Below are 15,453 nucleotides of genomic sequence, written 5' to 3'. Positions count from 1 at the left end.
AATCTTTTTAATTTTTTGCATTTATTATTTATTCAACCTCCTCCAAAACGCACTAGCCGGTAAATAAAACGCACACCCAAAATTGATTAGGGCAACAAACAAGAACCTTCCAAACACCAACTTGCTTGAAGAAATTAGAAATGTTTATGAGGTCAAATGCTCAGACAATTCAAATGCATGCTACGCAGACTTGCAAACACCAACTTGCTTATGAATTTATGAGTTTGACCCTTGACCTGGGCTGGGACGAACCATCCGGCGCAGTGCAGTGCAGTTCACATAATGAAACTGGTCCATAGATTGGTTTTTGTTCCAAAACTAAACTTGGTGCGACCCACATCCCCCACCGTGTGGGAGGACTTTTCGTCTCATTCAATCACATTGGACATTACTTTGCATTTTCAAACTCTTAGCAAACAAGATTTCCAGAAGAAAAGTAGTGACGTTCATTTTCAAACAACTCAACTCAACTGCAGCATGCAATGACTATTGATTTGCAAGTAAAAATCATTTTTTCACTGAATTAGATCCCGTTGATCGGGTAGAATTACTATTAATTCTCACAGTCTCAGTCTCAATCTAGGTCTCAGTCTTAGTCTCAGTTCCAATCTCAGTCTCCGGTAAAGAAGGACCACGTCCAAAGTAGAGGCCCCAGTGTGTCATGCCAAGTGGGTGCATTGGAAGCCTAATCAATTTAATTACTTGTGTTGTGTATGAAAAACAAAAGAGGAGGCTGCCAGCCAGCCATACGAGAAAAAGAAACGAAAGACTTTTACTTGTCTGTGCGTGGCTGTTGCTTTCAGAATCATATCTACTTGTTGTAATAGTTTGTGGATAATTAAGGAACCCATCGACAGAAAATTGGTTAATTACTAGCGTGGAAATATCTAATTTGGCCATAATAATAATATCAGGGTTTGAAAAATAAATATAATTATACGCGTTGGCAGCCGATTCTAGATTAGTTGAACTTGAATATAATACTTGTCAATGAGATTGACACAAGGGAGAGGAAAGGAAAACTATATTAAAGAAGGTGATAGACTTGGAAAGCTTCAAATGCTTGACCCAAAACTTGGACTTTCTCTTCTCTCTGGTCATCTTGCTCGTCTTTTTTTTCTAAATCCTGAGGTTTTACATTTATGAGATAATTAACGAAAATTAAGAAAGTTCAATGTGGGGTGAGGCTAATTAATAGCCCAAGATTCCATGATTTATTCTACACCACCCGATTTTCTGTTTGAATTTTCTCTGTTATGATATATTGACTTGTTTTTTTCCACATGTCATCTCAATTATATTTCATCTAACGACTTCAAAAATAGCGCCTCCTACGCAAAATAAATGAAAAGTAATACAATTAAGCTTCTTTTTAATTTCAACATGGGTTGCATTGCATCCTCAGCATAATCACCTATAACAAAAGATAATCTACTGCTTCATCATGATTTGGTAAAAATAGGTGATCCAATGCTTACTTAAATAGCAACCAAAAAGGAGAAGATAAAAACTGATTGCAGTTAGCTACTAGCCTAACCTAACAAAAATGAAGTACCAAATCTTGTAGATTGAAGCCTGCTACCAGCAATTTGTGGGGATCTCAAATCAAAGTCGGGCAGAAGCAAAACTAACTGTGAGAATAACTTGGGTTTGCAAACAAAATCAATGAAGAGATGAATTAGATGAGCATACAGAAAAAAGGAAAGATGAATGGTTACTTACCACCAACCTAGCTATATAAAACATGATGCAAAAGCTTTGACACAATTTGTCTCTCTTTCTAGTTCGTCTACAACAGTGTACATGATTAATTTATTTTCATAGAGAGAGGTTGGATGATTTGCCACCCAACTAATTCCTAATTATATGATTAAGATACTAATATGTGTATTGTGCTTATGAAGTTTCTAACCTAAATCCTCGCGGGAACTCAACAAAATCAAAGTAATTAATTTACTAATTTGGTGTTAGCCCGGGGTTTGCTAGGTATACCTACTAATTAAGTAATTGAATTAATTGGCCCCACCCCCTGATGATCAGCAGGGTTTTCCACTGTTTCACTTGTATCCACAACCTGGTTAATAAATATGAGAAGATAACTTTGATTGGGAAATTCTAGATATGATTCCAATAAAGAGACGTGCAACAACTTCAACTACCCATTTGAGAATCTTAATCTTTAATTTGGATGTGCACAGTGCATGCATATTGTAAACCTCATGCCATCTTTTGTTCTTACATATACTCATCTGGATGTTTGCGCGATAATAATATTTAGATGTCATTGTAAAGAAAGAGGAAAACATATAGGAATAGTAGAAAATACAAGACGTCGGCACGATAATAATGTCCAAACTTCAACATAGGAGAATTTCTGAACTAACAAATGGATGGTAATTGCTAGCTGCCAAAATATCAAAATCAGTTTACAAGATGTAATTGCGTTGTTTTTTAGCTTTATTCTCTTCCTTTTTTCTGATTTTTTTTTTTTTTAAAAACATTTCTTCTATACTCAATAATCCGCCTATAGAAGATAATATATTTAAATGAAAGATAAAGAAAAAGAAGAAAGTGAAAAAGACGAAAGAAAACGAAGACCAAATGAATAGTACTTTTCATTGGTAGTGTCTTTTCCTTTGGAGCCAAGAAAGCAGATTAATGTGATTTAGATGAAAAAGAAAAAGTTTATAAAGAACATGTCTCGTATTCTATAAATGTAATTTTAGGAAGTATTTTCTGATGTGGACAAGCAAATTTAAAAAAAGAAAAAGAAAAAAAAGAAATAGATGGTAATTATATAGCAATTAGTAACTAATAGAAGTCTTACATACCTAAGAGCATCTCCAACCGATGTATCAAACGTGCCACATAAGCATTTAACATAGAAATAACATCTCACATCACTCCAACCGATATGTCAAAGCTGATGTTGAATGAAAGCTGGAGGTTGAGATATTATTTTTGACATCTAAAAAGCAAGATGTCAAATGAATATATATTTTTTATTTTTAATTAAAAATGAATCAACATTAAAATGTAATAAAATAATAATTTAATTGACATATCGGGTGGAATATAAAGCTGTATAAAATGTCAAATTGACACATCAGCCATCAAATTTAAATTTGATGTTTGATATTTGACATCTCCCTTAAAGATGCTCTAAAACGTTTTCCCATTTGCATTATTTTGATTCCCATTTTTGTCATATATTTTGGGTTGAGACGGTTCTATTCCATTATGTCGACATATTGACACGACTTTGTCAAACATCGCACTTGGGCGCTCACACCTTTATTAGATTAGAAGCATTATATGAGCTACGTGTACTTTTCTTTTATATATTTATTTTTTATGTTTGCAAATATAAAATAGAATTGAGAATCTTCTAAACTGGATTATTTAGTAGACAACGAGTCTAGCGTAGTAAAAAAAGAGTACTAATTTGTAGACTATAAGTTTTAAATTTGAATCCAAATAACATCAAAGTTATATGTATATGTGAAATTCTTGTCATATGTAATTATATCATTTATGCTCAAAACAAAAAGGATGAATAATGAGATTTTAATTTAAAATTTAATTAATTAAATAACGAAACACATGTGTGAAACGGAAATATCATCATTAATGCGTGTCGGAGTGGTTTGGGTGTAAGCATATTAGCAAACACCGCACCCGTTTTGACGATTTGTGAGGACGAGAGAATTGTAGGCAAGTGGAACAATTCTGAGAGAAGCACGTGTACCCCACCTCGATGCAAGTGTGCCACATACACCCTCCCTTACTTTTGCAATTGCATGGATGGTCATCTAAAATAAAAGACATCACATGGACGGTCATCTAAAATAAAAGTCTGGTAGATCTGGAACACATTAAAAAAAGATTATGGATTCCATTCCTGTTATAAATTTTGTTTCAAGAAGAATAAACCTAATTGGTAAAATAGAAATGCATGCTACCTTCTTAATGTTGAAGCTTCATATTTTTATGTGTAAACTCAATCCCATTCATTGGACAAATGATTACAATCCTTGCGAAAAGAATTTATTGGTGTAGTGGTTTGAAGCACAGTACGAAAATAAGGGATACATTTTCTGTTTGTCATTCGCAATATAATCAACTTAAATCACTCAAACTCACTATGCAATGCATTTCCTTCCAATTTTTTTGTGTCAAAATAATAGATGATTGACTAAATAAAATTCTTCTAAAGTTTCATTAAAAAATTTCATGTATTTATCACAATTTTCGTGGTTTTTATCTAATTTTTATCTATATCGATATTTTTTCAATATTTTCATCGATATTTCCATATTTTTGAACCACCGATATTTCCGAAACTATCGATATTTAAGATCTTGGTTTGAAGCAATCTTTAATTTGACAAAAAATTACAATCATTATGCAAATGACTTAGTGGTGTAGTGGTTTAGGGCAATTGTTCTCCCAAAAGAAGTTTTAAATTCGAATCATAGTATCCATATAGTGTGTATGTAAGTTTAATATATTATCGAATCTCTTAATAGAAAATATATTTATATATAAAAAAAAAGAGATTACAACCATCACATACATATCATTAAAGAAATAATATTTGTTATTTACAGACCCTTACCTAATATATCCCTCGAGTGAAAACAACTAATCTCCTCCTCCTCCTCCTCCGTATTAGACAAAACTAATTAAATATCGCATAATTTATATTTAAAACGAAATTAACAAAACAAGGGGCTGAGGAGAGAGAGTAAAGTCGGTAGCGTTTTACAGCGTACGTACGTGGAATTTAAGAGGCGATTGTGTGTGTGCGCGTGTCAAAACGGAAGTACGTGGGAGAATGGTCGCTTGACTACTCTGAAACGCTGTCAGATAAAACAGTCTGCTTTTTTTAATTATTTATTTAATTTAATTTAATTTAATTGCTCTTCTGCGTGACTTCGTCTCTGCGGGCTGCACTGCCCATAGCTTGGCGTCGAAACCGTTGGTGCCCAAACTGCAAAATCTTAACCTCGCCCCTAGTTTACTATACTCTCTAACCAAACCCCCAACTGTTGCTCTGGTTAGGTTAAATGTTGCTTAGATGCCCATAACTTTTCCATAATTAGTTTTTCTGTAATTACAATTAGGCAGGTACTTTGTATTTTTTTTTATCTCAACCTTTTAAGCCACAAATTTCTTCAATTAATTTAATCATATCCAAATTCATCTCTCATATGATTAATTATTCTCCCCAAAAAAAAAAACAGTACAAATACTGTCGATTACTCTCTTTTCAATTATAATTAGGGAAGGCATTGGAGTAGAAATCCTAGCTTTTATGGTAAAAGCACAATTTAATTGCAATAAATAATACGCGTGGCAGTCGTAGTACCCACAACATAAATAAGCAAAAAACTAGGGGTACGAAAGAAAACCGAAAAAATAAATATCGCGGGACCTGAGCCATTTTCTCCTTCCTCGTTCACTATAAATACATAGCTCGAGTGAAGCTAGGTTTGCCGAATTGGGCAGCGAAACGCAGCTTACACAAAAAGAAAAGGAAAAAAACCCTTCCCTCTCTCTCTCTCTTTCAGTCTCCAATCTTCTCTCTCTAAAATCTCAACCCGATCAACAAACATGGCAGCAGCAAGTTCTAGAAGATCATCATGCGGGCCAGTCATCCGCTCCGCTTCACCCGCTGGAAGATTCCACAACACTCAGTATTCGTCCTCCTCAGCCTTCGCCTCCTCCACTTCCAGCTTCTCTTCCCGCTCCTCCACTTTCTTCCAGCGCCCCACCTCTCCCACGCGCCTCAACCTCGCCAGGTCCTCATCCTCCGCCCAGTCCGTACGCTTCTCCCTCGACCGCCCCATCTCCCCGAGCCGCTCCATCTCCGTCACTCCACATGGCAACGGCAACCACCACAACGCCGTGAAGAGCCGTCAGATCAGCAACCAGAAGCGCACCTGTATGTGTTCCCCTACGAATCACCCCGGTTCGTTCCGTTGCAGCCTCCACAAGAACTTCAGCTCCCACGTGACCGCTTCGGCGCCCTACTCGCAGAACCGCCTCAACGCTCGGAGATCGGCGATGACGAACTCGCTCGTGAGAATCGGCGGCGTCGAAGGCGATCTGGTGCGGCGCGCTTTGTCCGCTCTGATTCGCCCCTCTTCCCACAGCCAAAGGAGAAGAGCCGATTTCCGGCCCAGGCCCAGCAGGCTCTCCACCATGTCCAAGTCACACGAGTAATTGGAAAAATTAATTTTGAAATTAAAATCGAAACTTGAGTCCTTTAGATCCTGAGCTTTTATTGCACATCCTTTGAGATCTTCCGGCGAGGTGAGGCCGCGGTCGGCGGCGATGAAGGGTCAGGATCCGGCGTAAGTGTGAGTGATCTGACCGATTGGTGACCGAAGTGCTACAGCTAGGGGAATATGATGATATGAATCGATACGATACCTAGCTATGATTCTGTATATATAAATACGCATATATTTGTATGAGTGGCGCGCCTTTGTTGGCTGCTCCAAGCTTTCTGGGACCTTATTAAACTTCCATATAAGCATAAATTTAGCAGGCAAAATTAAAATCGAAGCAAGCAGATTTCATTACTTGGCTTGGGTTTGGCAATTGGCACTACTAGTTAGTTGAGCCCATTTCTTCAACTTCTCCGGGTTGGTTTTCCGTTAGCCATTCAATCAGCAGCGTGTGCGTTCTCCGTTAGTTTTGACGTGTTCCGTTATCCGTTTTGCCGTGACGGTAGGCGTATACGTATCATCATGCGTCTTGTCTGCTATATTGTGGGTTAACCGTATGTTCCTTCCGTTTACCCCGTAGAGGGAGGTTGGTTGGTTATGAATTCATTGTTTCGTTTTTTCATTCTTTTATTAATTGTTGTTTTAATTTTCTTTTTGTTTCAGGTATGTAAATCTCCGTGGAATTCGCACGGATTGGATTGGACTGCAATTTATTTGAGAAATTAGGGCTGGAAAATGCTAATTGGATGAGCTTTGGAGGGAAGGATAATTGGACTAAAACGAATCTAATGAATGCTCTTTTTAAAATTAATGAACAGTACAATTAACTTAAATTAGAAAAGAAAAAAAGAATAAAGTTGGGGATTTGTTCATGATGATGATCAGCTGGTGCCGGGCACCTGAGGGTAGCATATGATGTGAAGCCAAAAAGCAACAGAAGTTTAAAAATTGCTAAATGAATTATGGACGATGACGATGAACCAGTCCCTCTTCTTTTCCTTTTAAAGATGCCAAAATGATTATTGATCAGCACACATTTTTTAGAATTGTTTGGAATCAAATAAATTTTGATTCTTCTTCTTTTTTCTCTTTCTTTTGTTCTTTGGGAATATTAAAAAGTGACTGATGACGGAATTAATAATTATGGGGAAGTCGATGTGACCTAAACAAGTTGGGTTGCAATTGGATTAATTAAAAACAACATTTGCCAAAAATGAGGGGGCCCATAGCCTAAAGGAGTACAGCTGCTTAAAATTCAAGTTCAACTGTATGTGTATTATCGCATTCATCCATCTTCATCCAATTCAATAACAAAAGAAAAAAAGGGACTTAGCGGTCCCCATCCGGAGAAAAACTTTTATGCAATCAGGATGACATTACTATTTTTTTTTTTAATTCTCAGTCAATTACACATGTTATTGTGTTAGCAAAATAATGTTATTTTCATTTCTATTCTCGGTCAATGACATATGTTAATACATGTTATTGTGTTAGCAAAATAATGTTATTTCCGTTTGGTTTTTGTGTACGTGTGTGGAAGATAAGGTTTTGAAAAAGAAGCCAGGCATAAATAGTCATGGGCATGGGTGCGCAGGGAAGGAAAAGGAAGGGATTGATTTGACATAGCTAGGGGAGCTGGAGTTTATGTATTTTGTTTGGCCAGTGTCTTTTAGTGCTGAGACAAACGTTAAAACTTTGTTTATTCTTTTAGCAAAATGGAAATGAATTTAGCGTCAATTATATAAGCAGCATTCAGTCACATCACATCCACAAGTAAAAGGGGCCACAAAAGCGCGGGGAAATTGGGCATGGATTGGAATGGGGAGGAGCCTTTGTAAATTGTATTTTAGTTTTGCTAGTTGTGTTATTTTATATAGCACTGCACCTGCATGTGTGTAATTAGGTACTTGAAGCACACTAGACATTACGTGTCAGATTCCAACCCTAATATTTTTTAATATGAAAGTGGTGCAATGCAGAGCAAAATGAATTGATGGAGAGATCGACGGGGAAAGAAATTATGAGTCTCACGTTCTAGTTTCCCATCGAAGGATCGACGGGGGAAGAAAGCCAAGTTGGAATGTACTGTATGTGCAATGTGCAATGTGCAATGTGCAATGTGCTAGTGCATGCAACTCGGAACCAAATTGGAAGAGGAAGTGGGTGGGGTCCAGGAGTATTGTTCGGGTTCGGGTAATGACAAAGCCCACCACGCCAGCGCCATGGTGCATGTACCATCCACGTGGGGGTGTTGGAGGGTGACGATGGATCGTGGATGGTGATCCTATTCCTTTCTGTTTGTTACATTTGTTTGTTTGTTATGTTTGGTCTGCAAAATTCAAAAGTGGTAGGCGTAAGGGGGGATAAGGATAAGGGCCACAAGGCCACATATCACATCACAGATTCACACAGCCCCGTGCCCACCCAATATATTACGCAAAATATTTTGGGTTTTATCAACTTTTGTAGCATAGGACTTGCAGTTGAGTTATTTAGCAGCTAGCCTTTTGGGATTGTAATTGTAGCATAGATTTAGAATGTAGAAAACCCTTTATTAATCTTCTGTGTTCGTTTCTTGGTAACTTGGTTTGGTACGTGTATGTATATTCTTGAGAGAGAGAGAGAGAGAGAGAGAGACATGTTGCTCTCGCCCGCGCGCAAGAAGAGGATGAGGATCCTGTTGGTAATATATATATTCACAACAGAAACAGCTGTATTACTTCTTGTATTTGATTTATACTAGTGGGGTGGGGCCTCTGCCTCTGCCTCTGCGTCTGCGCAAATATCTTTGGTTATCGTAACGTTATTTTCTTGAAAGGTAAGTTTGGACCCCAATAACGAAGAAGATATTTAACTGGATAAGCTTGATGACATGACACCATGCCCATTCACTATTCACTTCACTTCAGTACCGGGGCTTGTCTAGACTTGGACTGGCTCGTGCCAACTTTTTATCCCATATTTGTTTTATTTGGTACTAATTTTAAGTGGGATTACTAGTACTGGTTCCACCAAAAACACCTCCTTACCTTAGGTTAGGTGGTGTTAGTGAAGTCCGTGTAGAAAGGGGGGAGACAAATAGTCCCTCGTTATCGTCGAGCGCTGCAACCGCTCCAAACCTTCCACCATTGCAGCCAGAACAAAAATAACTAGCAGAAAGAAGATGCATCTCATATTATTGTATGTCTACCATCATGTTTCTTCATCAAGTTTCTGGGAAATTTTAAAAAGAAAAGAAGACAAGATTCTGGGTTTTAATAAAGATGAAAGCTTGAAACTTGAGCAATTAAACTGACGGAATTAATTGAAATATATTACTTTTAGGAAGGTGTAGAGACGGGATGTATTCCAACGAAATGCTATTGATTTTAGGAGGACGGGCAGACCCACTCATGATCTACTAAAAGGTTGATTGATTACAGTAGAGTCTAATCCGTGAGATGTTAGTGATCTTGTAGGCAAAGGTAGGAGGGAGGGGTGAAGAGGCAACAACATCCGAGCAACGAATTGCAGAGATATATGGGTATCTGAGTTTAACGTGTATTTCATTTGTGTTTGAGTCTGATTCGTGCTTTTCGTTTGCACAATCAGAAACTTCTCAATGACCTTGTGCTTTTCATTACTGCTTAAACTTTAAAAGAATTTCCACAACATATTGGTGATTTCATCTTCAAAGCTTTTGGTGGAAATGTTGCAGGTCTCAAAGAGTAACTCCCCCGGTGACCAAAAATGTAATTACCCCTATAAAGCAAGAAAGAAACAAGACTTGGATGGGATGGAGCAGACCTAAATTCCATGGACAATCAAAATGCAGCTGGATCGCATTATAACATGTGGTGTGGGGGATTCATTTTCATTCATTCGAGTGCTTCCTTTATATTGATGAGTTCATGAATCATGATGAGGCCACAGCCTCACCCACCTCCTTTTAACTGCAGCTGGGCCTTTTCTTAACGGGCTCAAGTAGAGAGAGATGAAGCCTTTTCTAAAACGGCGTTACCCATTGGCAGCAACCAAACCAGAAAGAAGCCCATTCCCCCCATAATATGTTGGCTTTCCAGAAAAAGGGAAATGTTAGTGTACAACAAGTATAATAAAGGAAAGGAGGACGGCACGTAAATTAATTGCTATTTGGAAGTGGGAAGTTCAAAATTTGCTGTGAGTGTTGGCCAAGTGAGTGAGCCCTCTTTCTGCTCTTCTCTTGTCAGTCACACCTTCTTCTCTGGAGGGAAAAAAAGGGATCCTCTGTCTGTCTGCCTGCCATATCAATGAATCATATAAATAAAGGCAACGTGGGCTCAAATTCAAAGAATATGCTCTCTCTCTCTCTCTCTGCTGCATTCTTTCTTCTTTAATTAATTTGGAAGGAAAGAACTTGGAACTGGGAAGCAGGCAGAAGAACCAGACAGACTGATGATCCATGGGCCACCCACACTAGTACTTGTGGGCTACATGCATGACAGATAATCATCATATGCTATGCACTAGTTTCTTTTTTAATAACTGAAACTTTTGTAACAATCACACTCTCCCAAGTCCAATGGCCCATCCTCCCTTTTTATTTTTTAATTTATAAAATTACTTTATATATATAAAATCATCATCCTATGACGTTATGGTATTACTTGTTCTTCTGAATCATTTGCCATGTAGTCTTAGTGACATTTGCACAACAATTGGATTCTTTTATATTAGGGAAACCCTATCACTTATTTTTCAACTGAAAAGACTAACTTGCCCTTCTTTATAACCACCCCCAAATAAATTTATTTATTTATGTTGGAAAAGACATTGTATTGAACAAATATCATAAAATGTGTATAATGTCAATGGATAACCATAATAGTTCATTTACAACTCAATTGTGACAATCAAGAATAAGAGCAGAATTCTAGTTAAAAATTTCGCATCATGAATACAATAACATGGTAAAAAAAAGAGTAAAACTACATAATCTGTACTAAATTTATTTATTTACTTAAAACTCCGAAACTTGTCTTCAATGTATTATTATTTATTTTAACTATGAGAAAAGTGATTATTTGACGAAAAAAACTGGTTTAAACGAGTAGGCATGCGATTTGAGAGAGGGCTTGAAACTAAAGTAAAATGGTCGGCTCCTAACGTACACTGCAAGGAGCAAAGCGCAGCCACGCTTTTCCCGAGCACCGCCCCAGTGTTTTTTTTTTTTTCCAGACAACAGGAAACGAAATGACTCACCGAGTAGGGCCCACAAATCAGGTGACACGGCCCTAGCTGGCTCCTTCTCCTTGTCACGTGGCAAGACCCGTTCGTCTCCTCTGCGTCGGAGAGAGGAGGATCAGAGACAGACACAGGACGATGCTTTGCTGCTCCTAATTAAAATCGTCATGCTTGATCCTCCTCGGCCACAGTTGCCAATTTGGCTTCATTCTTTTTTCGTTATAATTATCTAATAAGTATGCACAAATAAATATTAAAAAATAAAATAAAATATCACATGGAATGAAGAGAGAGAGAGAGAGTCAATAAACCAAAACCGAAGGAAAGTCCCAAATACAAAATGCCAAGTCATTGGTTCGTCTTTCTTTCTGCAACAAACCCATATAATCGATTCAGACAACTGCCCTGCCCGCCTATCTCCTCTTCTTTCCTCTCCTCTTAACTCTCAACAGCAACAACACAAACTTTAATTAGCAGCTTCTTGTCGCTGTTGTTCTTGTCTGAGCTGAGTTTTCTAGCAGCTTCCATCCATGGTGACCGTTAAAGCAGGGACCAGACCGCCATGGGTGGGATTGGGAGCAGCAGTTTGGGTCCAAATAGCAGCAGGCAATGCCTACACTTTTCCACTTTACTCTCACTCGCTGAAATCGGTTCTGGGTTTCAACCAGCAACAGCTGACCATGCTTGGTGTGGCCAATGACATAGGCGAAAATGTTGGTCTCATTCCAGGTATTGCATCCAACAAGCTCCCGCCTTGGTTCATTCTTCTGATTGGTGCTCTCGCTTGCTTCTCTGGTTATGGTGTCCTCTGGCTTGTTGTCAGCCGCACACTTGACCCTCTGCCCTACTGGTTGGTATGTTTTTTCTTTCTCTCTTTCAATCCTTTTGCTCATCTGATTGCTTGGAAATATGGCTTAATGGGTTCTTTTTTTCAGTGATTATCATGTACGATTTAGTGATGTTTGAATTTGACTTTGATAGAGCGACTTTTGCTTCCAGATTGTTTTCGTTTTGAGACACTACTAGGAATTTCCTCTTCTCTGAAAAATGAAAAAACAGTTATCAAGTTCACCACCCAGAGTGGAATATTCTTGTTCCAAATTACAATTCAAGGGTTATCCACTTGTGATATGTTAAATTGGAACTAGTTCCAAAGATTATTAGCTTTCTTTATGGGATTGATGATGTTATTATTAACATGCTTTCCTGTTAAACTGCTAATTCTTTCTAAAACTTTTGAACGAATTGGTTGATAAAAATTGGTGTGCTTGCATTTGATCTGACCTTGCGGGGTTGCTTGGTTAATGCCATTCCATTAAAGAAACTCGGATTGATTGGTAAATTGCAAGCACCTTTCTTTTGGCCATTATTTTTTGTCTCTTTTTGGGAGATTTGATTATCCAATTAAATGATTGTGGATGGATATGGTTTATCTGCAATTACAGAAAGTTTCTAAGAATTAAGAATTAAGATTATAAATTATAACTTGAATTTTCTTTGGTAATGCAGTTATGGATTGCCCTTTGTGTTGCCACTAATAGTAATGCTTGGTTTACCACGGCTGTGCTTGTAACCAATATGAGAAACTTCCCTCTTAGTCGTGGCATGGTTGCTGGTATTCTAAAAGGTTATGGGGGTCTCAGCGCAGCTGTATTTACAGAAATTTACAGCGTTCTGCTTCGTAATTCATCTTCTAACCTTCTACTCTTCCTTGTACTTGGGATTCCAATTCTATGTTTCATCATGATGTATTTCGTTAGGCCTTGTACTCCAGCTTCTAGTGAAGACCCTGCAGAGCGTGGCCACTTTCTTTTCATCCAAGTTGCAAGCGTTGTGCTTGGGTTATATGTTCTCACAACTACGGTATTGGATGATGTCCTTACCTTAAGTGCAACAGTTACCAACACTTTTGTTGTCATAATGGTTCTGCTTCTCATGGCCCCACTTGCAATTCCTGTAAAAATGACATTGTATCCCACCAGAGCCAGCAAATCAGGGACGCTTGGTCAAACAGTTGGGTCTTCTGATGGTTTGAACCATTCGGAAGGCTTGGATAATGGAGAAGGCAATGCAGACAAAACAGAACCACTGCTGAAACCATCTCCATCAACAACAAGCCTGGCAAGTGAAGGTGATGATTCATCTGATGTAGCTATGCTTCTTGCAGAGGGTGAGGGGGCAGTGAAGAGAAAGAGAAGGCCCAAAAGAGGGGAGGATTTCAAATTTAGTGAAGCTGTGGTCAAGGCTGACTTCTGGCTCCTATTCGTGGTTTATTTTGTAGGGGTTGGTTCTGGGGTAACTGTTCTCAATAATCTAGCCCAAATAGGGATTGCACAAGGATTTCGTGATACCACAATCTTGCTGTCTCTCTTCAGCTTTGGCAATTTTGTGGGACGTCTTGGTGGAGGAGTTGTTTCTGAACATTTTGTCAGGTCAGTAAACATTTATCCCTTATGGCTAATCTTCAGGTAAGTGTGTGTTAGCACATCATTCTTGATCCAAACCAATTATCAACAGTAAACTAAGGGATAAGAGAAGTACTGTTGTTGAAATGTTTGTGATTTGAGTAATTTGATATTTGCAAGACCCTCAAGAATATGAAACAGACCGGCAATGAGGCAAACTCAGTTATTAATGCAGTCAATGTAGTCAGCTATTAATTCAGAACTCTCAATTCAACCTTATAATTTGTCCCCAAAAACGGACAGTTGAACTTTTCTTTTAGATAGAACTTCTATAGATATATAGTGAAGTTCAAAATAATAAAGCAGACTCTGCTAATTGTCCTCTCCTTGAAATTAGCTATGCTAAATGAATATGCTTGAAGTTTTATGTTGTTCCAACATCCAAATGGAGGTCCTTTCGATTTAGAGATACTTCTCTTTGCAGGTCAAAAACAATCCCTCGGACAGTTTGGATGACATGCAGTCAAATTATAATGATCGGTACATATCTGCTGTTTGCTTCTGCCATCAGTGGAACCCTCTATGCTGCAACTGCATTACTTGGAATCTGCTATGGAGTCCAATTTTCTATCATGATCCCAACAGTCTCGGAACTCTTTGGATTGAGGCATTTTGGCATATTCTACAATTTCATGTCATTAGGGAATCCTCTAGGCGCATTTCTTTTTTCAGGTCTCCTAGCAGGGTACGTATATGATAATGAAGCAGCGAAGCAGCACGGGAGTAATATCTATGGGACAAATGTCTCCTGCTTGGGTCCAAATTGCTTTAGGCTGACCTTCCTTGTTCTGGCAGCTGTCTGTGGTGTGGGTACCATCTTGAGCATTGTTCTGTCTATAAGGATAAAGCCTGTTTACCAAATGCTTTATGCTGGGGGTTCCTTCAGGATACCGCGAAGTACAAACCATTAAGAACAATGTGTGGTGAGTGGAAGTTCAACTGTCCAAGGAGCCATCCTACATACTCCTTGAAGGTCTTGCGCATGTTGGTAGAACTGTTGGAGATCTCGAAACTCCCATCAATGGAGTCCATGTTTGGGAACCAATAGGATCAACGCATGCCAAGGCTCTAGCTTATTTGTACTTCTGTTGGTTACAATACTATATGCAATATTTCAGGTGCTGTATACAAAGCTGCAGTTTGAGACTTAATATAGCTCTTGAGTGCCTCCTATGAACTACATGGTAAGTACTGAGCAGTAAATTAGATAAGAAAGTTGTGGCATTTACTTCAACATCAAATGCATCAAGAGTCGATGTTGTGGCCTTCTCAGTGAAGTTATCATATAATTACCAACAACACTCTGCCCTCCGGCATCAGTGAAGACTACGATACCTTTAAGGGGTTCCTTTGGCATCATGAGGACATGTATGATGTGTCTCAGGGATGAATTACGAAATTCAGTTATAGGTTTCAATAATTGTTTGGATTGAATGAATTTAGCTGCTTGGTTGGAAGTGGATGATGGATAGATATGACAGTTAAATATGTTGTAGTGTTTAATATTTTGTTGGGTGGCAATTATTCTCCATGTGTTGTTGAAGTCGACT

At 38.3% G+C, this 15,453-nt stretch overlaps 2 protein-coding genes across 2 annotated transcripts; both read left to right on the top strand.

The window, feature by feature from the left end:
- Positions 1-5,485: 5,485 nt before the first annotated feature.
- LOC103341214 (uncharacterized) lies at positions 5,486-6,590 on the top strand. The gene has a single exon (XM_016796369.2). The coding sequence runs from the start codon at positions 5,617-5,619 to the stop codon at positions 6,226-6,228; it is 612 nt and encodes a 203-aa protein (XP_016651855.1). The 5' UTR covers positions 5,486-5,616; the 3' UTR covers positions 6,229-6,590.
- Positions 6,591-11,565: 4,975 nt separating this feature from the next.
- LOC103341215 (protein NUCLEAR FUSION DEFECTIVE 4-like) lies at positions 11,566-15,427 on the top strand. The gene is made up of 3 exons (XM_008244697.3): positions 11,566-12,292; positions 12,948-13,870; positions 14,328-15,427. The coding sequence occupies exons 1-3, from the start codon at positions 11,969-11,971 to the stop codon at positions 14,812-14,814; spliced, it is 1,734 nt and encodes a 577-aa protein (XP_008242919.2). The 5' UTR covers positions 11,566-11,968; the 3' UTR covers positions 14,815-15,427.
- Positions 15,428-15,453: the final 26 nt, after the last annotated feature.

Source organism: Prunus mume, linkage group LG8 (assembly GCF_029339155.1).
Source record: "Prunus mume cultivar Tortuosa linkage group LG8, ASM2933915v1, whole genome shotgun sequence".
Taxonomy (NCBI): Eukaryota; Viridiplantae; Streptophyta; class Magnoliopsida; order Rosales; family Rosaceae; genus Prunus; species Prunus mume.
The sequence above is the reverse complement of the archived record's forward strand: the minus strand, read 5'-3'. Positions and strand labels throughout refer to the sequence as shown.